Source organism: Tiliqua scincoides, chromosome 2 (genome assembly GCF_035046505.1).
Source record: "Tiliqua scincoides isolate rTilSci1 chromosome 2, rTilSci1.hap2, whole genome shotgun sequence".
NCBI classification, from domain to species: Eukaryota; Metazoa; Chordata; class Lepidosauria; order Squamata; family Scincidae; genus Tiliqua; species Tiliqua scincoides.
In genome coordinates this window covers 126,366,657-126,390,144 of record NC_089822.1, presented here as the reverse complement: position 1 = coordinate 126,390,144, position 23,488 = coordinate 126,366,657, and the positions used below count along the sequence as shown (strand labels likewise).

General features: G+C 44.7%; 2 protein-coding genes across 2 annotated transcripts in view; both read left to right on the top strand.

The window, feature by feature from the left end:
- ESPL1 (extra spindle pole bodies like 1, separase) overlaps positions 1 to 10,799 on the top strand; it is a 39,085-nt gene extending 28,286 nt beyond the window's left edge. The window contains exons 19-30 of the mRNA XM_066615942.1: positions 323 to 486; positions 1,407 to 1,617; positions 2,267 to 2,454; positions 3,040 to 3,167; positions 3,268 to 3,390; positions 3,831 to 3,986; positions 5,100 to 5,273; positions 5,720 to 5,824; positions 6,731 to 6,846; positions 7,807 to 7,890; positions 9,401 to 9,559; positions 10,384 to 10,799. Of these exons, the coding sequence (XP_066472039.1) occupies positions 323 to 486; positions 1,407 to 1,617; positions 2,267 to 2,454; positions 3,040 to 3,167; positions 3,268 to 3,390; positions 3,831 to 3,986; positions 5,100 to 5,273; positions 5,720 to 5,824; positions 6,731 to 6,846; positions 7,807 to 7,890; positions 9,401 to 9,559; positions 10,384 to 10,585 (1,810 nt within the window). The 3' untranslated portion in view covers positions 10,586 to 10,799. The remainder of the gene's footprint in view (positions 1 to 322; positions 487 to 1,406; positions 1,618 to 2,266; positions 2,455 to 3,039; positions 3,168 to 3,267; positions 3,391 to 3,830; positions 3,987 to 5,099; positions 5,274 to 5,719; positions 5,825 to 6,730; positions 6,847 to 7,806; positions 7,891 to 9,400; positions 9,560 to 10,383) is intronic.
- A 4,821-nt stretch (positions 10,800 to 15,620) lies between these two features.
- Positions 15,621 to 23,464, top strand: PFDN5 (prefoldin subunit 5). The gene is made up of 6 exons (XM_066616636.1): positions 15,621 to 15,730; positions 17,999 to 18,101; positions 19,769 to 19,800; positions 21,527 to 21,601; positions 22,839 to 22,944; positions 23,048 to 23,464. The coding sequence occupies exons 1-6, from the start codon at positions 15,659 to 15,661 to the stop codon at positions 23,125 to 23,127; spliced, it is 468 nt and encodes a 155-aa protein (XP_066472733.1). The 5' UTR covers positions 15,621 to 15,658; the 3' UTR covers positions 23,128 to 23,464.
- The last annotated feature ends 24 nt before the right edge of the window (positions 23,465 to 23,488 follow it).

Here is a 23,488-nt window from a genome sequence, read left to right as displayed (position 1 = left end):
ATGATAAGATACATAAACAAGGACCCCATGACTATGTAAAACATTGTAGCCCACTTGTACTAGAAATTATGTTCAACTGCTAGTGTGACTACTGATCTTTGTGTTAAATGCTGAGATTTTTCCCTAACATATTTTTTTTGGGGGGGGGGGGAAGAGTATACTTTTGTGGCACCAGCTTTTGTGAATAATATTCTGGAAGTGCCTTAACTTTCTTGTTGAGAAGACTGTGTCCTTATATGGAAATAGCTACATCTACACAGTGCTGATAATAGACTCCAGAAACAACCTGTGATAACCTGGCATGACTTTCTACAGGAAGGAGAAGGCAGCCTTTCCTTAGGCCAAATGGCACAGAAGAGGAGCAAGAGGTTCTCCGGCGAGATGTCAGTGGTGACTTGCAGAAGAGTTTCCTGGCAGCAGGCAAGAGAGTTTCCAAGGACCTATTCAACTTGGACTCTCTTGCTACTTCTCTGGATACAGCTTCTGGTAAGATTTGGAGGAACCTTTCCGTGACTCTTCTTCCACATATCCACCTTATCCCCTTTTCTTAAAAAGTGTTTCCACTTTTTAAAAGCCATTTCTGCCCAATATTGCATATATGCAACAGTGTTTGAATGTGTACACCTGTGGGCTGGGCAGAAATGGGTTAAATGAGTCTGAACAGACCCTGGGTGTTGGGTATGTTTCAAATCAAGCTTCTATGCTAAAATAGCCAAATTCTGCAACCTGTTTAGGCCATGTAGGCAAATTCTACATAGTGCTCAAGATTCCCTTGACTTGCAAAATTCTTCATCTTCTACTGACTGTGGGAAGGGCGTAAGGAGCTTCATGGGACACAACACTCTGGTTAAACTACAATATAGTTGTGATTAGCATTTTCTCTTGGAAGTCTTGCAGAATTCCTCTTTGGTTTTTTGAGGATTCCCCAAAATTCATTTTTTTATTTCTGTTGATGTTACCCTTGGCACTTGTGAATATACTGCAGTGTTTACTGATGATCAGTCTGCTATTCTCCCCCCCCATCCCAGTTCACGGGACTAGGGTTGCCAGTAGTTAAGGAGCAGGTTTTGATTCTATATTCACCTTGAAAGAGTCAGCAATCTTTCAAGCTGGGAAAGCTCAGGAGGACAAAGCTTGGCCCTGAACCCAGCAATTACCCTCTGGGTATTTCATGGGCAAGGGTACACCCTTGACTTAGCCTTTGCAGCAGAGATGTGCTAGGAGTGAACCCTTATGGTGCTTCCATCTCTGCTATAGCCAGGTCCAGAAACTCTTAATGTCTAATGTAAGCATGCCAATGTTTGACCTCTGCATACTTCTTAAAAATCTGCCTAAATAGCTTGATTGGATTGAACCTTCCTTTGAATCCAAAAATTTCTCTTCTATCCTTATTCTTACTCTTGCAGACTTGTCCATGGATTCTGTATATAACTTGTTGCAAGCTGCCTTCTATTCCATTGGGCATTATCCTCCTGCTGCCCTCTATAGCCCTCTCTGCCAACTCATGGCACTATGTGTTGGGAACCAGGATCCCTTTGCTACTGCCTACCTGGTTTCTGAGTCGGTCTCTGTCACTCTCCGACATCGAATGATGAGCACAATTCACAAGAGACTCAAGTAAGAACTTGCTGGGGAAAGGGGAGGATGAGGGGGCATAGGGGTACGTAAAGCTTGAGAATGTGTCTTCTTAAAGGTGTACTTCTAGATTTTAGTATCTGAGTTTGGTAGGTGAGATGGCATCCTAGGGAGCACTTCTTTGCCACAACTTTTCCTCTGAGGCTGCTCTCTTGCCCTTCAAAGGCCGCTTTTTCTTGCTCATCACAAGCAGGTAGGGGGTTCAACTATATTAACCATGCTAGGGCAGTGGGAAATATAAGCCTTTAGTGTGACTTACCATGACACAATAGTGGTGCCCAGCATGCAATGTCAGAAAAAGATCTGTATCAGATTTGTACACAGGAGTGAAACTGGCATGAAATAAGGTTTCCCTCAGGATCTCTTTAGTATGAAATGGATGTGTCCCCAGTGAGTCTTCCTTATCTGTTGATTTAGAACCTGCGGATTTGACCCACTGAGGGTTCTAAACCTGCATGTGGAGGACCCACTGAGGACCTTATGGACACAACCAGAACCTTATTCCAGTTGCATCCAGGAGGCTTTCTGAGATCTGTAGAGGCCGTACGCGGGTCTAATTTGACAGGCACACTAATGGTTTTTTCATGCGATGACTGGTCTCCTTTCAACACACCTCCTGTTTCATCCTTAGCAAAATGAAGAAAGCATCCATAGACAATACAACAAAGCAACTGGAGAAACTTAACCTGAAAGATGGAAATGCTGATACTCGGCTCCAGCATCTCTTGGAACTACAGAAACTCTTCCAGTTCAGCTGTCCCAGCCCAACACATCTGGAGATGGAGAATTTCAAAGAACAGCTGCAACAAATCCCCCATGGTATGTGATTGACTTGATGTGAGAGGTAACAGCATTTGCTCTGTAGCAACTTGGCAGTTTCCTTTCTATAGTAGAACAGGCCTGTAGATGTCCAATGGTCTTTCTAAGGGATGTAGGTTTTTATGCTACTGTGGCAGAAAATCTGGAGAGATAAGTTGTGTTACTGTAGTGGAACCCTTAACGATTTGGCAGTTTGTAGTGCCCTGTAATCTCATGGAAGCTTGCTTTTACTTCTGGCAAAAGACAAGTGGGTGCAGAGTGAAGTTGCCCAGAGTCCTATCCTGGTCATATTTGGGGTTGGATCCATCAAGATATGCTTTAAAAATAGGTTTGTAAGACCTTTTGTCAGACAATGAGAAATATGTTCAGCTTCAAGGGGTGTGGAGGGACACAAAGAGAAGGTGCTATGGAGCAGAATAAATCCATGCTGAACTTGGGTATTGGGCACAACTGATGTGATTGTGCCCGTTGCATGTTTCTGCAAACAAGGGTTCCTGCAAATAAGGTTCCTTTTTAATGCTTGTGATGGTGTAATCCTCATAGGGCTCTAATTCTTAACTGTCCTCATTGCTATTCCTGTCGCAGGCATTACTGTATGTATATTGACACTGGTGAGCATTCAGCCAGGAGCTGTTGGGGACACCCTCTTGCTGACACGCTTAGAGAGGGATGCCACCCCAGTGACCATCCAGATCCAGACTATGCGTGCCAAGGTGAGGGCAGAAGGAAGCAAAACTTTCAATGGCTTTCTGAACCTGGGGCAAATATGGTGGTTTTTTGTGTGGTTTTTCATGAGGCCATTTTATTTCTCAGGTTCCTTTAAGTGCGGCACTCACCGAGCTTGATGCCATCCTACAGAAGCAGAAGGAGATTTCTAACTTGACAGAAAAGGAGGAGTGGTGGCTTGGCCGGATTGCACTGGACAAGAGAATGAAGGTGGAGAGGTTTATCCAGCCTAAAAGGAGTGAAGAAGATGGGGGTGGAGCAGTGGTCCTCTGGGCTTAAGGCCAAGAAGAAAAACTAAAGATCAGCAAGGCAGAAGAGGGGTGATGCTCATTGCAAAGTGGAAGCTTTCCAAGGTGGCAGCTATAGCTTTAGGGAGAAAAGCTCTTGGTATCCTAGAGTCAGACTCTTGCTGCTTTACCAGTTGCTCACAACTATTGCTTTCATTCACTACTTTCTCAACCTGCCGCCAAAAACTAGAACTTTCAGGCTTTGGCTTTGCTAGCACATTGACAGGCAGTGGTGGCAAATGAGAGTCTATGGGATATGAACTTCTGGGAGCAGAGGCTGCTCTTGTTCTGCCTCTTCTCTGGCTGTCATTGATGGAGTGAACTATTTTCCCCCACCTCCTTTTTCTGTTTTTCATTTCATAGGCTTTGACAGAGTCTTTGGAGCTGCATGTGCTGGGCTGCTGGAGGGGTGCTCTGCTGCCAGCCTGTGAGGACCAAAGCCTAGTCCTGGAAGCCTCTTGCCTTCAGGCACGTCTTGGGGAGTGTGGCTGTGAGGAAGTGGATCTGGCATTGCTCAAGGTGAGGAGCCTGGGTGGGTTTGTCTCCTGTTTCCAACAGCAACCAGCTGCTTCTGGGAAGACCATAAATGGGGCATAATGGTAACTTCCTGTTTGCCCTGAGCATCTGGCATTTAGAGGTACACTGCTTCAGAATCTGGAGGTCCTATTTGGCAATCACGGCTAATAAAGGGCACAATCCTAATGCGCCCCTGGGCCAATGCAAGTCCCTTCGCCAACCCAGGGGTGTCACAAAAGTGCCATCATGCACTTTTGCACCACTCCTGGGGGAGATAGGCCAGTGCACAGATGTACACTGGCCTCCCTGCGTCAGCGAGAGGTTGGGGCCAGGTAAGAATGCGCTGACCGATCTTGGCTGGTGCAGGGGTCTGGGGAGGAGATGGAAGAGGTGTTTTGAGAGGGGCAGACGGGCGGGGAGCAGGAGGCAGATTCAGCTGTTATGATGCATCCTAACCCCATTACCGGGCAGTCCCAGGCTGCTTGGATTTGTGTTGCCTCTTGAGGTGGCACAGATCCAAGTAGCTCCTTTAGGGCTGCTGCTGCTGCTTTACCTGCAGTAAGGGGAAGCAATTTCCCTTGCCCCTGGCTGAGCTGCTTTCAGCCCCAATCCGGCCTTGGATGCAACGCAGGCCAATCGACCTGCCTGCTTCAGGGCAAGTTAGGATTGGGCTGCAAGACTAGTAGTCATGTAGCTGAAAGACTAGTATCTCATTAATCTTTTTAAGTTTCCTTTTCTATGAGTGGGCATCACCCATATCTTAAAACAGTGCACTCTGTGTATTATGGGTGATATGAAGTGATTGACTTTTAGCAGAGTGCAGGGGTGGGGGGGGCATTTCACTTGAGTAACCCTGTATGCCTCTAACTATTCTTTCTGTACAATTCATAATTTTAATAAACCACTGTAATTTTCCCTCCACCCCATGCCCTTTCTCTAAACTGAAAAACCTCAAGTGCATTGACATTCCCTCACAGGGAATGTCCTGCAACTTCCTGACAGAAAATAGTTTATACTTCATTGTATCTTTGTGCAAGGACTAAAATCTATTGTGGCATGGGCTGATACTGCTGTGGCAGAAGTGGCATGCATTAAGTTTCTGTTCTCTCCTAACAGGCTATGCTGACAGGCTCACATCTCTTGACTCCACAAGATGTGCAATGCTTGGCATTGGGGTTTAACCCAAGTCAGCCCCATAGAGCCCAGAATGTTCTGCAGGAGGCAGTGGACAAACTGGGATCCTGCACTGGTCAGATGTCGAGTGGCCATTTGGTCCTAATACTGCATAAAGTGAGTGAAGAGCATTTCCATCAAGGATGGGCAAATATCTCACCCTTGGGGCTGCACCTGGATCACTTCCCATTTTCTTGCAGCAGGAAAGAGTTTGCTTCTTGCCTGGCATGTTTTCTTGTGCTTGGAAAATAGAAAAGCAGCATCTTGTATTTCATGGAAGGAGATCTTCCTGGTGAGAAGTGATCTGCTTATGTGCTGCTTTTCACCTGGCAAAAATCACACCCCTGATGAGCAGCACTCAAAAGTGCCACTTGCTGCACTTTCACTGGCCAGGTGAAAAATGATCAACCGGGTTCTTTTGGGTAGGGTAGGTTGCAGACAGTGTCTCTTGCCTATTCAGGGCTGACGACCTTAACACAACCATTGATTTAGCAGTATAGAATGGTCTTAGCTGTTGCCTCTTCCTGTGGAGATCTTGATTCCCAATCCTTTCTCCCTTTCAGCACCTGCAGAAGCTCCCCTGGGAAAACATGCCATGCCTGAGATCCCAGTCAGTGACCAGGTTGCCATCTCTGCACTTCTTGCTCAGTGCCTCTCTTTCAAAAAAGGTAAAGAATGCATGTCAATTAGAAGGCAACAGAGCATACCCCAGGGTAGAAATTTATGCCACATCCTTTAAAGTTAGCTTGATTAGCGAAAGGAATGGACATTGCCATAGCTAAATGGTAGAGCTTTTGCCTTCCTGGTGGCATCTTCAGTAAATGGGTTTTGTAGTAGCAGAGTTGGGAAAAGGACTCTTTGAAAGACCCTGGTGAACTAGATTAGAGATGGCACTGATCTACCTGTTTTACTTCCTCTGTGGCATGATGCTTGAGATAATCAGAGTTATGTGAATAGGAACACCTGCAGTGCATCTGCTTCCTGTGTTTGAGATGTCATTTGTGGCTTTGATTTTTTTTCGTAGGCTGGTTAGGAATGGGGAAGATTCCCAGATGATGGGCTTGCCATTGGGTGGGTTGGTGATGTAGAACGGAGTTTCTCACTCTTTTTTTTTTTCATGGGCTCATTTTGAACCTCATTTCATCCTATACCTGAAAGTTAAGTTTGAGTGGCCCACTCAGGAATTTACTGTGACCCCTAATGTTCTTTTTTTCCATGTGGCCCCCTGTGTGGCCATATGGCCCACATAGAGGGCCATTGATTTAGAGAGTGCCTTGGCCACCTTCCAGTTCTCATTCTAAGTGAGCCATTGGACTGATTAGTCATAATCAAAGTTGCATATTGTTCTAAAAACAGAATTCTGCATCATTAAGAATGAATTCTGTGGCTTGGTAAAACTGCTTGCCAAGCTGACTGGATTGATTGCTTGCTGTTGCCTGTGGGAAGAAATAGGGTGTTTTGCAGGGTACCCTGTATGTTTAACTAAACATAGGCAGGAAATCTGTCTGGTGCAAATTCTGTGCTGCTTCTCCCAAGCTTACATAAGGCTGTGTTTTCTTTTCTCCTCTTAACAGCATCAGCAAAAGGCTATCCTCAGTCACGGAGTCAATATCAGCAGCACCTTCTATGTCTTGAACCCACAGAAAAACCTCTCTGGGACTGAGAAGATATTCAAAGACTGGTTTCAGAGGTAGGGATCTGCATGCATGTACCCACACATGCATACCACACATACCAGGTCTCAAAAGGAAAAGGCCACACCTTGGTAGCAGAGCACATGCAGTGACCACAGAAGATCCCAGGTTTGATCCCCAAAATCTCCAGTTAATCAGTTGGTGGTAGAGGTTGGGAAAGCATCTCTGCCAGACAGAGCTGACAAAGGGCTAGATCTGGGGTGTCCAAACTTTTTGGCAGGAGGGCCACATCATCTGACACTGTGTCGGGGGCTGGGGAAAAAATTTACATTTCAAATTTGAATAAATTTACATAAATGAATATATTAGAGATGGATTTTATATGAATGAATGACAGTCTTGCAATAGCTCAAGGCCTATAAAAGGCCTTGCACAAAGCAAGGCCAACCTTTCCTTTGCTGCCGCTGCTGCATCACAGACATGAAACAGCAAGCAGTGGAGGGAGCCCTTGTCCCACAGCTTACATGAGAGGGTGAACAATTGGCCTTCATACTGAGAGCAGTTGCATCAGCCGAGCGCAGGCTCCAGCAAGTCTCTGGAGGGCCAAAAACTCATTGGAGACGGGGGACTCCCTGAGGGCTGAATTGGGAGTCCTTGAGGGCCACAAATTGCCCCAGGGCTGGGGTTTGGGCACCCCTGGGCTAGATGGAGATGTGATTTGCTACTGTAAGCACCTTCCCGTTTTTACATAATGGGTTGCAGGGTATGATCTGAAGACAAATGATGCAGTCATTTTATTAAAGCTGAGCAGGTCTGGGTCAAGCCAATGCCTGGATGAGAGATTGCCTGGCTATTCCATGGATACCACGTTGAATTTCACAGAAGTGAACATGTGACAAACTTAAAACACTAATCCCTTGGGTTAGTGTTGTTGGTGAGGTATGGGCAGTTCCCACACAGCCTGTCAATAAACTTCCTTTTGGCACTGGCATCCAATTTGTATCATCCCTTTGCAGTGAACCTGGCTGGACAGGAGTGGTAGGAGAGGCCCCCAGTACAGACCAAGTCTCTCTGGCTCTTGAAGAACGTGATCTCTATATGTGAGTACACCATGGAATCTGGTTCTGAGTTGATGGTGCAAAAAGAAGCTGGCACTACGTAATTTGAGGTGGAAATACTGTTAAAGCACGTGGTAATTCTTTCCCTGATGGGAGTAGGAAAATCTGTTTAGCTAGGATGGGAGCAGGCAGTTTTGTTCAATCTCATCCAGGAAGAAAAGACTGCCACAAGACTTATAAATGCGCTGAACCCCTGCCTTTTGACCCTGTGTAAAGGATCTCCAAACTCAATTGTTCTTCCCAACAGCCTCAAAAGTGGCCATGTTTTCCTGGCCAAACTGATTCCTTTGCTTTTGGAGCACTCGCTCTCTCTAATCTTCAATTGTGAAGTCAATTTTGTGATGAAGCTCTTGCAGTTACTAGGAGAGGAAAAAAAGTAAGATAAATGAGTAAATGCACAGAAGTTTGCAAAGCTCACTTTAAAGGCATTTAATGCTATCATCTGGTCCTGTCACTATTAAAAGGTAGATCCCACAGAGTGACTTGTGAAAGAAGGTTTCACAAATGAATGGCTACTTCTGCTTCATGAGACACGTTTCCTTTAACACTGAACTATCTTATCCTTCTACTGGCATCTAACTGCTACCATATGACTGAATGTCACCAATATATCTCTAGAATGGAGCTTTCTAAAATATTAAAGTTCTGCTTATTAACTCTTTATTCCTAGTGCACATATATTAACTAAATCAAATGCTGTCCTTGGGCTGACAATTGGACTTGATACACAAAGATGGTGGAAAGAAAAGGTAAAGGAGGAAGCTCTGTTTAACAGCAGTTTGGTTCCGATTTTACCTCTTCTGTCTGAGCAGCTTCATTAGCATTTCCTAGCAATTCCCCTCACTTTTCTGTTAACAATAGGGCAAATGGATACTCCAGGAACCCAATCCTTCCAGCGCCAATGCAGCCATGCGTTCTGTTGCCTCGAGGCTGCATTGCAGCTGCATCAGCAATAGTAAAGTTGGTTAGGATGGGAGTTAAGTTTAGTAATAGAGTAGTGGCTTGGACATGCATACCGACTAGTTCTATGAGGAAAGGGAGAGGCTTGAACACACACCTCTGTAAACAGTTGAGACCAGTTGAACAGACAAGGTGGTGTTTTCAATAAGTTCAGTGTGGAATGAAGAGCTTTATGAGGACTTAAATCCATTTGGAGCCAGGATGATTGGCAGCTACAAGGCAACTATGAGGTTGCAGGGAGCTGATCTAATGGCTGGAGCCAGGCATCTTCTCTCACCTCCACTTGGTTGCAGTGGACTTCCTTGAAGGGAGGGGTTGCAACAAGTGTTCACACACTGGGTGCACCTGGGAGCCTTGTTGGGCACAGGCCTACTGCCTGCACAGATGGATCCAGCTTTTTGCAAGGAGTTGCTGTGCAAGATGCCTCTGCATACAGACTAGTATGCAAATAATTGCAAGCTGCATCTCTGCTTCTACTGAGCATTGTCTCTCTCGTGTGCAGTTTGTTTGAGTGTTTGTTTCCTCCCTGTAGTTACGCCGGACATGGTGCAGGTGCTCGTTTTGTGGACTCCATACTTAAGGTGGACTGCAGAGCTGTCGCCCTCCTTTTTGGCTGCAGCAGTGCTGCCCTGGCAGTGCAGGGCAACCTGGAAGGAACTGGTGTTATCCTCAAGTTCCTCATGGCAGGATGGTGAGTGAGCTATCCCAACCTTGGATTAGTTCAGGGGTCTTTGCATTAGGATGATGATGATCAATGTGCAGCAGGCTGCAAGGAAGGCAAATTCCATGCTAGGGGTCATTAGGGAAAGGGGTAGAGAATAAGACTGCTAATGTTATAATGCCCTTATGTAAATTTAATAGTGCAGCCACATTTAGGCACATTGTTCTAGTTTCCACCCCTTAAGACAGATATTTTAGAACAGGAAAAGATGCAAAAGAAGGCAACCAAAATTATTAGAGGGCTGGAACGCACTCCTTTTAAGGAATGGCTACAACTCTGGCACTTTTGAGCTTGGATTAGATTAGGGTGAGGGGCAGGCTTGAGATTTGATTATGCATGGTGTAGAGGAAGAAGGCTTTGATTATTTCGACTCTGGAAAACATGAGATGCTTATTCTTGACTTGAAGATAGGAGGCTCACTTGACAAAAGCCATTCTGTAGGCAGTCCTGATGCTAAAATGAGATGGGACAGGGATTTGGTTCTTGCTGACTAGCAAGCAGAAAAGACAACCTTAATTGTATTGGCAACCTTCAGTCTCGAAAGACTATGGTATCGCGCTCTGAAAGGTGGTTCTGGCACAGCGTCTAGTGTGGCTGAAAAGGCCAATCCGGGAGTGAACAACCTTAAATAGACTCCTAAATTGGGTAAATAAAGGACCTGAAAATGTCTGGACATTCCCTAGTGCACTTGGGAGAAGCTAGTTCCTAAGATGGCATGCTTGATTAGAATAGTAGCAGCTATATTGGGATTTAAGTGACTGATGGCATGTTAACTTTTTTCTCTTACCTCCCAGTCCCCTGGTGCTGGGTAATCTCTGGGATGTGACTGACAGAGACATTGATCGTTACATGGAAGCGCTTCTGAAGAACTGGCTTAAGGCAGGATCGGGAGCTTCTCTGCTTCAATATGTCATTCAATCCCGCAAGGCCCCCAGGCTCAAATACATGATTGGTGCTGCCCCTATAGCCTATGGCTTTCCAGTCTCTCTGCAGTAAAAAACCTGGAAAATATGCAGTTTGGGTTTTTAGGATGTGAAGAATTTGAAAGGACTCTGACTTTTCCTGAGCCATGGCTTGAATTCAAACTCTTCCAGAAGGAGAGAAGACTTAAAAATGGGCCTAAGCAAGCTACTTCGGCCATCCATTTCTGCCTTGCTTCATCTTCAGTGGAAGGTCTGTTGGCTTTTTACAGGGGGTGTTCTTAATGAAGCTGCTGTTTTTTGACTATTTGCACAGCATATAGGTTTGCTGTATGCTCTGTTTAATTTATTGCATTAATGTTGTAAATGCCTGAATAAAGATTAAATCTAATAGGCTCTACTGGTACCTTTTTTAATTTCCATCTGCAACTTGAGACATGGAAGTTCTACCTTGGCTGATATGTGGGTGAGAGAGTCATCCTGTCTTGGCTTTCAGTGACTCTGCTGTATTAGTCTTGTCTTTAGTATGCCCTGAATTGCTGTTCTAACTTGCTCAAAATTCAAACTGCTAGTACGTAGACATTCCCTTTAGGTCTCAGAAAACTTTGCAATCCGTAGAGGACCCAAATTTTCCCAGCAGAGTGAACTCTATCTGGTTAAATTTGCCAAAATAAGCTTTGAACAGCACCACACATGCAATACTGCTATTAAAGACACAAGAGCCCGGCAATGCAACTTGGTTAATTCTATAGGGCTGCAATCCTGTGGTCATGTTCCTGGGAGTAAGGTCTATTAACTACAAGGAGACCAACTTCTGAGTAAACATGCATAGGGTTGGGCTGTAGGTGTAGTTCTTGGCTGAACTTACACTGTAGTCCTAAACACCATTGACTATAATTGGACTTGCTTCCTAAATAGTTAGGATTGGGCCCCAAGTCTGCTACAAGGCATGATTAACACTACTGCTTGAAGTTAAGAAGGAAGTAATAGAGTTCAATCTTCATAGTTCTCCAGTGGGCTACAAATTCAAAGTTGCACTTCACAGAATGCTTCATAAGCAGACCAACAGAGGGGGAAGATATATAAAAAAAAATTAGGCAGGCTTAGATGCTCCCTTCTGTTACCATTACTTTGAAATGTTGTACTCTTAATCGCAAGAGATTGGACCAGGAGGATTCTCTTTCCTCTTAGTCTTTTAAATGTTGCATGCCAAACAAAAATGTAGTGATGAGATGGGCTTCACTGTTTGCCTAGGTTAACAAAAAAACAGCCCCGCTAGATCAGGCCATAGGCCCATCTAGTCCAGCTTCCTGTATCTCACAGCAGCCCACCAAATGCCCCAGGGAGCACAACAGATAACAAGAGACCTGCATCCTGGTGCCCTCCCTTGCATCTGACATAGCCCATTTCTAAAATCAGGAGGTTGCACATACACATCATGGCTTGTAACCTGTAATGGATTTTTCCTCCAGAAACTTGTCCAATCCCCTTTTAAAGGCGCCCAGGCCAGATGCCATAACCACATCCTGTGGCAAGGAGTTCCACAGACCAACCACACACTGAGTAAAGAAATATTTTCTTTTGTCTGTCCTAACTCTCCCAACACTCAATTTTAGTGGGTGTCCCCTGGTTCTGGTGTTTTGTGAGAGTGTAAAGAGCATCCCTCTATCCACTTTATCCATCCCCTGCATAATTTTGTATGTCTCAATCATGACCCCCCTGAGGCGTCTCTTTTCTAGGCTGAAGAGGCCCAAACGCTGTAGCCTTTCCTCATAAGGAAGGTGCCCCAACCCAGTAATCACCTTAGTCGCTCTCTTTTGCATCTTTTCCATTTCCACCATGCCTTTTTTGAGATGTGGTGACCAGAACTGGATGCAATACTCCAGGTGTGGCCTTACCATTGATTTGTACAATGGCGTTATAATATTAGCCATTTTGTTCTCAATACCTTTTTCTAATGATCCCAAGCAGGTTCTAAAGGCATAGGAGTGTCTGCCTTCTTCTGAAAGACTGCAAGAGAAGAAGGAAATCAACAAGTTTAGTGCCTTACTGTAAAGAAGCTGGTGTTAAACCCGTATTTGCCCAGACACCTGACCTTCCCACACATCCTTAGGTATCTTCTAACAAAAGGAACTGCGACTGCCAGGAAGGGGAAAATGATACAGTACAAAACAAATTTATTACAAAATTTGGGTATCTCAGCTGATCCAGATTGCATTTTCACAACAGTAATGTTTCTCAAACTGTGGGTCGGGACCCAACAGGTGGGTCGCGAGCCAATTTCAGGTACATCTACATTCATTTCAATATTTTAGTTTTAATATATTAGATGTGATGCTACCATGGTATGTAACTGCATTTGGGGAAAAGTTACAGACCTATACTTTAAACAAGCTGCTATGTATATTGTTTTTAACAATGATAGTAAATGGAACTTACTCCTGGGTAAGTATGCGTAGGATTGCAGGCTTGGAGTGTTAAAAATTTTCCTGCTTGATGTCACTGCTGGTCATGACATCACTTCCAGGATTCTCATTCTAAAAACTGGGTTCCAGTGCTAAATGTATGAGAACCACCGCACTACAGCTTTAATCCACTTTCAATGCAGTTCTACTACTGCAATGCATTCTGGACACTGTAGTTTAAGGGTAGTTCTGATGCCTTAACCATCAACAGTCCCCCCCAGAATGTTCTGGGGGAATAGAAGTGCATTGGAAATGGTTTAAAGTTATAATAGTGTGGTCATCTCCATGAGCAACAACATGTATTAGTAGAGCGTTTCCCAAAGTGTGGGTTGGGACCCACAAGTGCGTCAGGAGCCGACTTTGGGTGGGCTGCAAAAAGTTTCTGAAGTGAAAAAAAAATTGCAGGAGAAAAATTGCAACAGTGAAAAATCTGAATGGAGAGTCCATTCTGTGGCTGGAATGCTAACTTGTGGTAAGAGGTTATCTTAATACCAACAAATTAAAATGTCACATTTTCCTATTCTCTAGTACTGTAATTGGCATGCCATAGATCACATGTGAACCCAGTTTCAGTCTTTTGCCTAGTATGGAAGTCCCTAACTTGCTCTCCAGTTCCGACTTCTGGGTATCCTGGAACAACTGTAAAAAGGTTTTGGGGAACTGTCCTTGAACTCCATTTCAGTCTAGCAAATGTCTACACTAGCAATTTTCAACCAGTGTGTTGCAAATGGACAACAGCTGTGCTGTGGGATTTTGGGAGATGGTAGTTTTATTAGTAGGGCCATTGGGGGATGTGAGTTCCTCACCAGCAGTGTGGCACACTTTGTCAATTATAAAAAAACTGATGGTGTTTCTTGACCATTTTATTGCCTTGTAAGTGTGCCGAGAGATGAAAAGGGCTGAAAATCACTGGTTTACACACATCTCATGCTATATATAAAGTCTCTAGCTGCCTTGGGAGAATAGGACCCTGATTATTACTAATTTTTTGATATTTTTTCTAGACTTTTTGTCTAGTAAAGCTATGTGGGTCATGACTGTCATTTTAAAAAGTGAGTCGTAGTGCTAAAAAGTTTGGGAACCAGTGTATTAGTGCAATTCAAACAGGGGAAAGTGAAACCTACACCTTCAGAGCAGAACTACTAGACCCCAGTAGCTGGTCACCCAGTTCAGTTGCAGAATTCCCAGACCCCAAAAAGTAAGTGCCACCTTTTGTTTTAGTTTGGTGTGTGTGTAGAACATGACACTAGCTCATTGTCTGAAGGTGAAATTAAAAGTATGGGGTACAAATATACTGTAAAGCTAGAGCACAGAGAAGAAAAAAGTCTAGGCAAGTTTATTTTAAAATCACATAGCACTGAAGGAAAGTGAAAGCCAGCCAGTGAATTATTATTAGAAGAAAAAGCAAAGAAGACTTTGCTGAGATAGACGTAAAGAAGGGCAGTAGCACTACTCAAAGTAAGGAAATTGTCCTATTCTGATGAATGTTTCCTTGGCATCTGTTGGCCTTATGGGTGGGCTGGCCCTAGCTCCCCCCCTCCCTGATTAAAACCTCAATGCCAAATCATCTCATTCAAATAAATAGGGCAATCAGTGTTGCTTGGATTAAGGAGTACTACAGAGTATTGTACATGGAATGCAGTGGGCCTTATTTCCAAGTACATACATCTAGGAATCCTAGCCTAGGATTGCACTGTACATTTTGAAAAATACTTAATCTGTTTACCATATATGTAAACAGATGAACCCCACATGGTGAGTGCTTAGCTAGAAACATCTTTGCCCGCCTACTTCCTTCTTTATTTTTATAAACCACAGACAGGGTGACCAGAAGTCCTCTTTTTTTTATTCTCATGTCCTAGAAAAGAAATTAAACATCCTCCTTTTCCCTGTGAGCAGCCCCTATAGCTATTGCATAGCCTTCTTGTAATAAATTATATATAATAATGCATAATATAGTTTTAAATTTATTGTACTAAAGCAGTGGTTTTCAAACTTTTCACACCAGGACCCACTTTTTAAAATGAGAATCTGTCAGAACACACTGGAAGTGACATCATCCAGCAGGAACATTTTTCACAATCCTAGGTTGCAATCCTGCCCACACTTACCCAGGAGTAAGTCCTATTGACTGTATATGCTTTTAACAATGATATAGTAGCTTGTTAAAAGTGCAGATCTGTAACATTTCCCTAAATGCTGTAGCATCAAGTTTAATCTATTCAAAATAAAATATTGAAATGAATGGGGACCCACCTGAAACTGGCTCGTGACCCACAGTTTGAGAATGAAATGAAGTGCTTAATTAACCCCATGAAATCCATATATGCGCGTTTATAGCTTTGTTTGGGCATGCCCTGCATCTTTCTTGGGTGTCCTCTTTTGGGGTTATGGCACCTGGTCACCGTGATCCCAGCAGGCTCCTTCAGGGAGTGCGTTGAGGGAGCCCTAAACGTTCGCACCCCCACTCTTGCCCTGCATTGAGTTGTCGTCTTGAAACCGGAAGTGAGGGCTGTGTGGGGACCATTGTCTATCTGACATCTCTTTGTAGTCGCGGCCAGGGAAAGGGTTCTTCCGCGAGGGGAACAGTGGGCGGACCGACCATAGACGTCGCTGGCTAGAGTGACCGAGGGTGGTGGACGGTCTGGCGCGCGCAGGGGCGGTTCTATTCCCTCCCCACCAAGATGGCGCAGCAGGTGAACATCTCGGAGCTCTCGCTGCCGCAGCTGGAGGTGCTGAAGAACCAGTTGGACCAGGTGAGGGCAGCCGGGGGGGGAGGGTGAGGAGCTGGCTCCTTGAGCACAGCTGACCACAAGGGGGGCTACCCCAGCCAAGCTCTTCCCACCTGCCACTGGGGTGCCCTCTGCCCTGCCTGGCACCACCTCTGGGCTGCCAGCCCCCCCCCCCCAGTGCTTGGCTCTCAGGAGCCCCACTCTCAGAGCCCCACTGCTTCTATAGGGGGAGGAGGTGAGAGCATCTCATCCAGCAGAGCTTCCCAGCCTTTATACAGCTATTTCCAGCCACTGTGCTATGGCACACTGGTGTGCCACGAGTGGCCCACAGGTGTGCCCCAGGAATTTGGGGGAGGGTCATTTACTAGTAGGGCCAGTGGAGGGTGTGAGCCCTCCACTGGCAGCATGGTGTGCCTCGTCAACGGTCCTAAACCTGGTGGTGTGCCCTGACAACTTTAGCGCCTTGTCAGCGTGCTGTGAGATGAAAAAGGTTGGAAATCGCTGCCTTTGGAGCCCGCAGATCACTGAGGCAAAAATTGGAATTGCCGTGGACCGCGTGCAAACCCCCACCCCATCCCCTGTACACAAAAAACACAATTTATAATAATTGGATAAGTTTTAGTAGAGATTTATTTTTTATAGCAGTAATTTTCAACCTTTTTTATATCACGGCACACTAAAATTGTCAAGGCATACCTTCAGGTTTTTGACAATTGATAGGGCACACCATGCTGTTGGTGGGGGGCTCACATCCCCCATTGACCCTCCTAATAAATGGCCGTCCCCTAAGTTCCTGTGGTACACCTGTGGACCACTCATAGCAAACCAATGTGCCATGGCACAGTGGTTGAAAATGGCTGCTTTATAGAGAAGATTTGAGGGTTGCTGCTTTTGTTTCCAGCTGTGGGCAGTCCATTCTCGGCCTTCTCTGGTGGTCCGTGGGGAAGCGTCTCCTGAATGAGCACTCCCCCCATGGACTATCAGAGAGTGCGGAGAACAGACTGCCCATGGCTGCAACCAAAACTTCAGGTGGAAGTGACAAAAGGTAATCTTTTTTTTTCCTCCAGAGACTTTGTGGACCACTTTTTTAGGGTCTCACGGACCACCTGTGGTCCACAGGTCACAGGTTGGGAACCAGTGTCATCCAGTAAAACTGAAGCACCCCTGCAACTCACTCACTCTTTCATGATTGTTGCGAAATGGTGGGGCAGCTGGCAGTTATGATCTAGCATACAATGAAATGGAACTGTTAGACAAGCAACACAAGTTCGATTGGTAGAAGAAAGCATGAGATTTGCCTTACTGTCTTTTGGTTTAGACTGTGATCCATGTAGGTCAGTTGGCAGCAGCCATCTCTTTCTGAGCAATGTGTGTCATTTGTACCCAGCAGTAATTATAAATTGAACCATTGTTTGTTACGTATTCCAATTTCCTTTGCCTTAGATCTAATCTAAATTAGAAAAACCTTGGCTTGGGTGTATAATGGCTAGTAATTCGAGTATTCTATATCCAAAGCAAAATCCTATATTCAGACAGGCATAGAATGTTCAGTTTGGATATCAGTTCTGCATGTGGCGAGAAGAGCAGGAAATGAAGTGTATAAGCCCAAAGATGTTCTCTCTTTTACTGTGGGGGGCGGAGGCCCACAGGAAAGTGCAGTGACTTGCAATGCTTTGTGGTCCACATCCATGATGACTCCACTCACTTCCTTGCTCTGTAACTTCTCCCCTTCAAGTGATTGTGATGTCACTGTGAATGTCATGCAGAGTTTGCAGGATTTTTTAATGAAAATGGATGGTTTAAGATTTCAATAAAGTTATCGGACTGTTACATTCTGTTACTGTAGAACGGGGTGGCCCCCACAAGGCCCTTTTTGGTGGCCCCGAAAAGCCCTGCTGCAGCCACCGCCCATTGCCTCCTGCCACTTCAGCAGTTTTTCTATCTCCCTGCTATGCTTTCACAGCTTCTCCTTTGGAGAAGCTGGAACAGTGCAGCATTGATAGAAAAGCCGTGCCACAGCCAACGGAGCCAGCCAAGTGATTGGCTTAGAACCCAGAAGTAATTGATGGTGACATCATCACATCACCACCAATTACTTCTGCACCTGCACATTTGGGGGTTGTGCAGCCTCCCAGCTGATAGAATTTGGACTGCCCTGCTGCAGAAGTTTGTGACATAGCTGCATTGGTAGTAACAAAATTATCCGATGCTAGTTTAAAATCCCTGAAAATAGTTTGTGGTGAGACTAAGGTCATGGGTCCTTCACTTTGGCTTTTGTATTCCTTTCTATAGGAAGTGGAATTCCTTTCCTCATCTATTGCACAGCTTAAAGTGGTGCAGACAAAGTATGTGGAAGCAAAAGATTGCCTGACCATACTGAACAAAAGCAATGAAGGCAAGTGATTGTTTTACTGCTTTATCTTTTAATTTTTAAGACAAAGAGGTGAGTTTCTCTTAGAAACACATCACCATATGCATATGAAAATAGTGAGATGTAATTGTATTTTATCAACTGTTGTTTCTTTGTTTTTGGGTTGGGGAGGCATTTATATAAAGATTTAATCATCCTCCAAACCACCTGGAAAAGCAAAACATGGCATATGCACAAGCAGGAATGAGAAAAATAATTTCACATTTTGAAGGCAGTCCTTCAGAACAGTTATCACTGTCCCAAACTGATCACTACCCACTACTGGTCCAATAAGGACATAGGTGAGACATGCAGCACCTAATTAATTTGATGTAAACAGCGTGTCATGGAGTCAGTAGTTTCCTCTCTGATAGTTTCCCAGTCTCCATCCATGCACATCCCCGAGCCTGTTCAGCTCTGTCACCCTTTGGTGATGAGTTCCTTTTAGTTTATGGATTCATTGTGCTGGTGCAGTCTTACTGTATGGCTTAATGCAATGTACCAGACAAATAGAAATTGGTTTTAAGCATCCTGTTTTGAGAGGTGGGTGAATCTTGAACTTGTTCCTCAGTTTTTCTTGTGAGCTGGAAAACACTCCTTTCCTTGTGCACAGTTCATCTTCTTTTACAAAGAGGGTGGTAGATATGGCAAGCATAGGAGCACTTCTTGTGTTTTCAGGGTTGCAGGTTCATGTGTGAGTTTCAGTGATCTGCTAGGATACTCTCTTGAACACACAAATTCCCAGCATTATGACCCTTTTACTTATTCTGATCATCTGGTTTCGTGTTGTGACCTCAGGGCTAGGACTGGAAAAGAATGATTTGAAGGTCCTTAATTTGATTCCTGGTTTTGCGACTGCCCTACCTGATGACTTTAGTCCAAGCATTTTTCCTGCTTCACTCCTTGGTTTCTTTGCATGAAGCAGGGGTGAGGTATACCATAATGCAGCGGCTCTCAAACTCACAGGAAGTTTGAGGACCGCAGGAAGTCCTTGTGGGGGAGTGGGGAAGGCTGCGGGGGCAGGGGGAAGGCAGTGACATGATTCCCAGGATCACGTCGCTAATGTGGGTGCAAGGACTGGCATGCACTTACCAGTCCCTGCTGCAGTCTCCCCGGGGTGCAGGGAATCCTGCGCAACCATCTGCAGAAAGTGGCCTAACCCTCAGAAAGTGAAAGCGGAGCAATCACGCCCCACCTCTGGTTTGCAATCGCAAACTGAAAGTGGAGCGCGATAGCTCTGCTTTCACTTTCTAAGACTTGGGGAGCCCTGTGGACGGTTGCGCAGGGCTCCCCACACCCCCCAGGAGGCTGCAGCAGGGACTGGTAAGTGCATGCCAGTCCCTGCGACCCCCGTTAGTGACATGATCCTGGGGATCACGTCGCTGCCTTCCCCCTGCCCAGCCCCTTAAGGGGGTAGAGTCCAGGGCCCACAGGTTGAGGCGTTGCGGCACCCCATTTTGAGAACCCAACCCTACCATAATGGGATGTTTTAGGCACTGGCATAAAAGTAATTTGAAGGACTTCAGTGGTGATTTCTGTGACTGAATTATCAAGTTTTCTTTGTGGGTTGTGGAGGGTGCTGTTGTGAAAGGGATAATTCTGGAGTTTTGGTGTACCTATACATTAATAGCCATGTATTTCTGTTTCATCAGGTAAAGAGCTACTCGTCCCACTCTCCAGCTCTGTATCCTTTCTGCATGGGAGTGATGTTACTGAAGCATTAAAACCTTTATGCTAAATCTTTTCTTCTGTAGGTGGCCTTTCCATTATCCTGTAACCAGAATTTATATGCAAATGAGGGCCCAATCCTATCCAGCTTTCCAGCACCAATGCAACCGTACCAACAGGGCACATTCTGCATTCTGTGGTAGGGAGCCAGTCACAGAGGCCTCCTCAAGGAACATTTGTTCCCTTACCTCAGGACTGCATTGCAGCTGCATCGGTGCCAGAAGGTTGGATAGGATTGGGCCCTGAGCGTCTAAAGTAGTTCAGGTTGTAGTATCTGCTGGAAAACTTCTACCATGTCTCCTCACATTACAGATGACGTATATGATCCAAGAAAGATTATCAGAAGAAAGGAAACATCTCATTTCTAGCAATCTGAACTGTAGTTCAGTCAAAGTGGATTTCTCTCTCTGTGGTTCTTTTCAAGCTTCTGAATGGAAGGCTTTGGCCTCTTACAATTTTTCACCCCCCGCCCTTTAAGTAGAATTTGTAGCAGGTAGCTGAATTTTTATCTTCAGCACCGCAGCACTCCCTTTCCCAAGGGCTTGATTTTTGTCCTTTTGTCTCAACTGTCTGTGGACAAATAAGTGGCTTTGGAATAATCAATATTTGTTATTTGCTTAACCATAATTTAAATAATTGCTGTTTATTGCACGATTTATTCTTTTGCTCTCAATCCTGTTACTGGTATTGAAGAAGAATGAAGAGGGATGGTGTGGCAGAAGTTGAAGAGAAGCTGTGGGGGGAGAGGTGATGCTTGATTACAAATTACTGAGCTAGGAGAGAACTTACACGTTTGTCAATATGATGGTGATCCAGGAAGGTACTTAGTTGGAATATGTTCTTTTAAGCAAGGAACATAACATTGGGATATCAATATTTTGGTCATGTTGGTGAAATCTTTTCACTAAAAATGACAGGCCATTGCTGGCTTCCATCTTAGTCATAACCATGACCAGTCATCATCATCATACGATAGTGCTCAGGGTGGGATTATGTAAATTGGAGCGGGTTCAGTTATTTTTGACCCTGAGTCCTTTGGGGAAAAATAAGCAGTTTGAACCCGGAGTTGCCACAGTCTCAGGTTGAGAGCAGTTTGGCTTCCTGTGGAGTACTCCCAGTTGTCCTCTGCCAACTCCCTGCCTTTCATAATAATGGGTATTTTGCATGTCTGTCATTATGGAGTCTGTAGCCCTGGGTAAAATGATGTCACCATCACAGTGATATCACAGTATAATGTGGTGCTGTGACCAGAACAGCATATCCTTTGGCTAAAACAACTCTCCCAAGCTGCCATTCGCTGAACAAGCTGAATGATCCTGCGCCACCCTCAAGGAAAACCTGAGGTACATTTTTTCCCCATGGGTTGTTTGTTTCTCAGCTTCAATTCTGTGTACCTATGTATTGCAATGCCTAGGCTTAAGAAGAAAACTAATAATATAACTTGGCACCGTTTTTAAATGTTATGATACTTCAGAGATCTGTTCAGGTAAGAATCATTCTTTAAAACTTGTATACATCTGCTTCATTAGAGCTTGGGTATTATGAGCACCTGTAGAGTGCCTGATTTCCATTCATCAGCTGCTGATTTTTAAATTCATTTTAAGATGCAAAGTTTAATCATTTTGTTCCTATTTGACTCTTCCTCCACTCGTGTGCATTTCCTTAATACCCCACCATCACAGATGTACGTCCCCGGGAAACTCTCCGATGTTGGCCAGGTGCTGATAGATGTTGGGACAGGTTACTATGTAGAAAAGGTAAGACTCTCATAATCCAAATTAACATGAAATTAGCTGCAGTCTAAGGAAGAAGCAACACATGATTTCATTTCACATGAAATGGAGGGGCCTGGGATGGTCTGATCTTTGACCAGTTTCTATCTGGAACTCTTGGATTGATTTGACTATTTGAGTGTACTGTTTGAACTGTAGCTATATTCTTGGGGCAGAGTGATGCTAAAGTGCTAAAAGTGTGAGAACTCTTGCCCTAGACTGTGTCCCAAACCGCTTCTGCCTAATGGGGGACTCAAAACTGGGGCTATAACTGATGCTGAATCCAGTATTTTGTGGGCCCTTGGGCAACTGACTATCAGAGAACCCTCAAAATCCATTTTGCTTCTTGTGGGGAAAAAATGTTGAGGTCTTTGAGAATGTAGAGTTGCCATGGCATAATCACAGATAGCCTAAAAGAGTGTGAGACTAAGGAAAGGGCTTCCAGGGTAAAGGCTGTGACTAAAGGAGCACCCCTCATGATATTTATGAAAACTATACCTAAGATGGCACCAGAGTTTCCTGTCTTGTGCATGGGAGATGGCAGTAGATCACTAGCATAGAGGAATATGGCAGTGAATCAGTCATGGGCCTAACCTTACTCATAGATGACATTAGCCATGCCTATGACATTTGTAAATGACTTGCCATGTGGATTGAGTGAATAGGACGGAGAGTCTCCCTGGCAAGCACCATGCCTTTGGAAACTGATGGCACAGAGAGACTACTCCTTCTCCCCAATCTGGGTTTGGCAACAGCAGCCACACTATCTGCATCAGATATGAATTGGCTCTTGGAGGGATGCTGAAATATGCTTGAAGTGAAATGCTAATTGAATTTTGAGATTCCTGAATGGGCAAGACATTGGAAGAATTGCAAGGGAAACCTAAAGAGTTGTGGTTCACTTACCTTGTTAATAAGGATTTCCACGCATCCCCAGGGATTAAAACTTACCATAAAGAGATTTAAGGGTGCAAGAGGGCAAGCCACTCAGATTATGCCAGAGTGGTTAGGAGCCTAACTGCACAATCCTATGGATGTCAGCTCAGAAGTGAGTCCAGTTCGGTCCAGTGGGACTTACACTCAGGTAAGTGTATAGGATTTCAGTCTAAGTGATCTTGGAATATGTCGTCCTAGTGATTGTGAGGCTCTGGTTTAACATTTCTTGTTGAGGAAGCCATTTTGGTGGTATGCAAGGATGTCATAGTACCTTTTGATTTTGCAGTCAGTGGATGATGCCAAAGACTTCTTCAAGAGGAAGATTGATTTCCTGACAAAACAGATGGAGAAAATTCAACCAGCACTACAGGAGAAACATGCAATGAAGCAAGGTGGGACTTGACACTGGGGAAAGACTGAGAAATTGTTGCTATGGTCAGAAAGGCATATAACAACACTTGGAATTAACTCTTGACTCTGTTTCTTTTCTTGAAGCTGTTGTGGAGACCATGAGCCAGAAGATTCAGCAGCTAACAGCAGCAGGGGCTTCGCAGGCCGTAACAACAAAGGCCTAGCAAACACCAGCCACCCATATGCCCCTGTACTCCTATGGTTCAGCGTTTTGTGGCATAACCTCATAATACAGCAGTTTAGGGTACAGCACTCCAACCAACTGCACATTGGGGGGGGGGGAGAGAGGCCAGTGCTCCTTGTTTGAACACAAATGCGACTCCAGTTTACTGAAAGCTTTTCTAGAGACAAGAGCATCCATTGAAGGCGCTGGACTTTTGATAGCTCTGTGGCTGGGCACTTGTGTTGCTGGCTGTCATATGGGATTGTCTAATTTTGAACCCCAGTGGAAATGTTGTCACTTGTAAATGGAATTGTACAAAATAAACAGGTAGGATTACAGAGTGAGTAATGTTCATAGGTGGA

Excerpts from the sequence above, each read along its gene's own strand:
- PFDN5 (XM_066616636.1), top strand. The coding sequence starts at position 15,659 with ATGGCGCAGCAGGTGAACATCTCGGAGCTCTCGCTGCCGCAGCTGGAG. Across the intron at positions 19,801-21,526 it reads TCGTCCCACTCTCCAGCTCT|ATGTACGTCCCCGGGAAACT; the intron begins GTATCCTTTCTG and ends CCACCATCACAG. Across the intron at positions 21,602-22,838 it reads CAGGTTACTATGTAGAAAAG|TCAGTGGATGATGCCAAAGA; the intron begins GTAAGACTCTCA and ends TTGATTTTGCAG.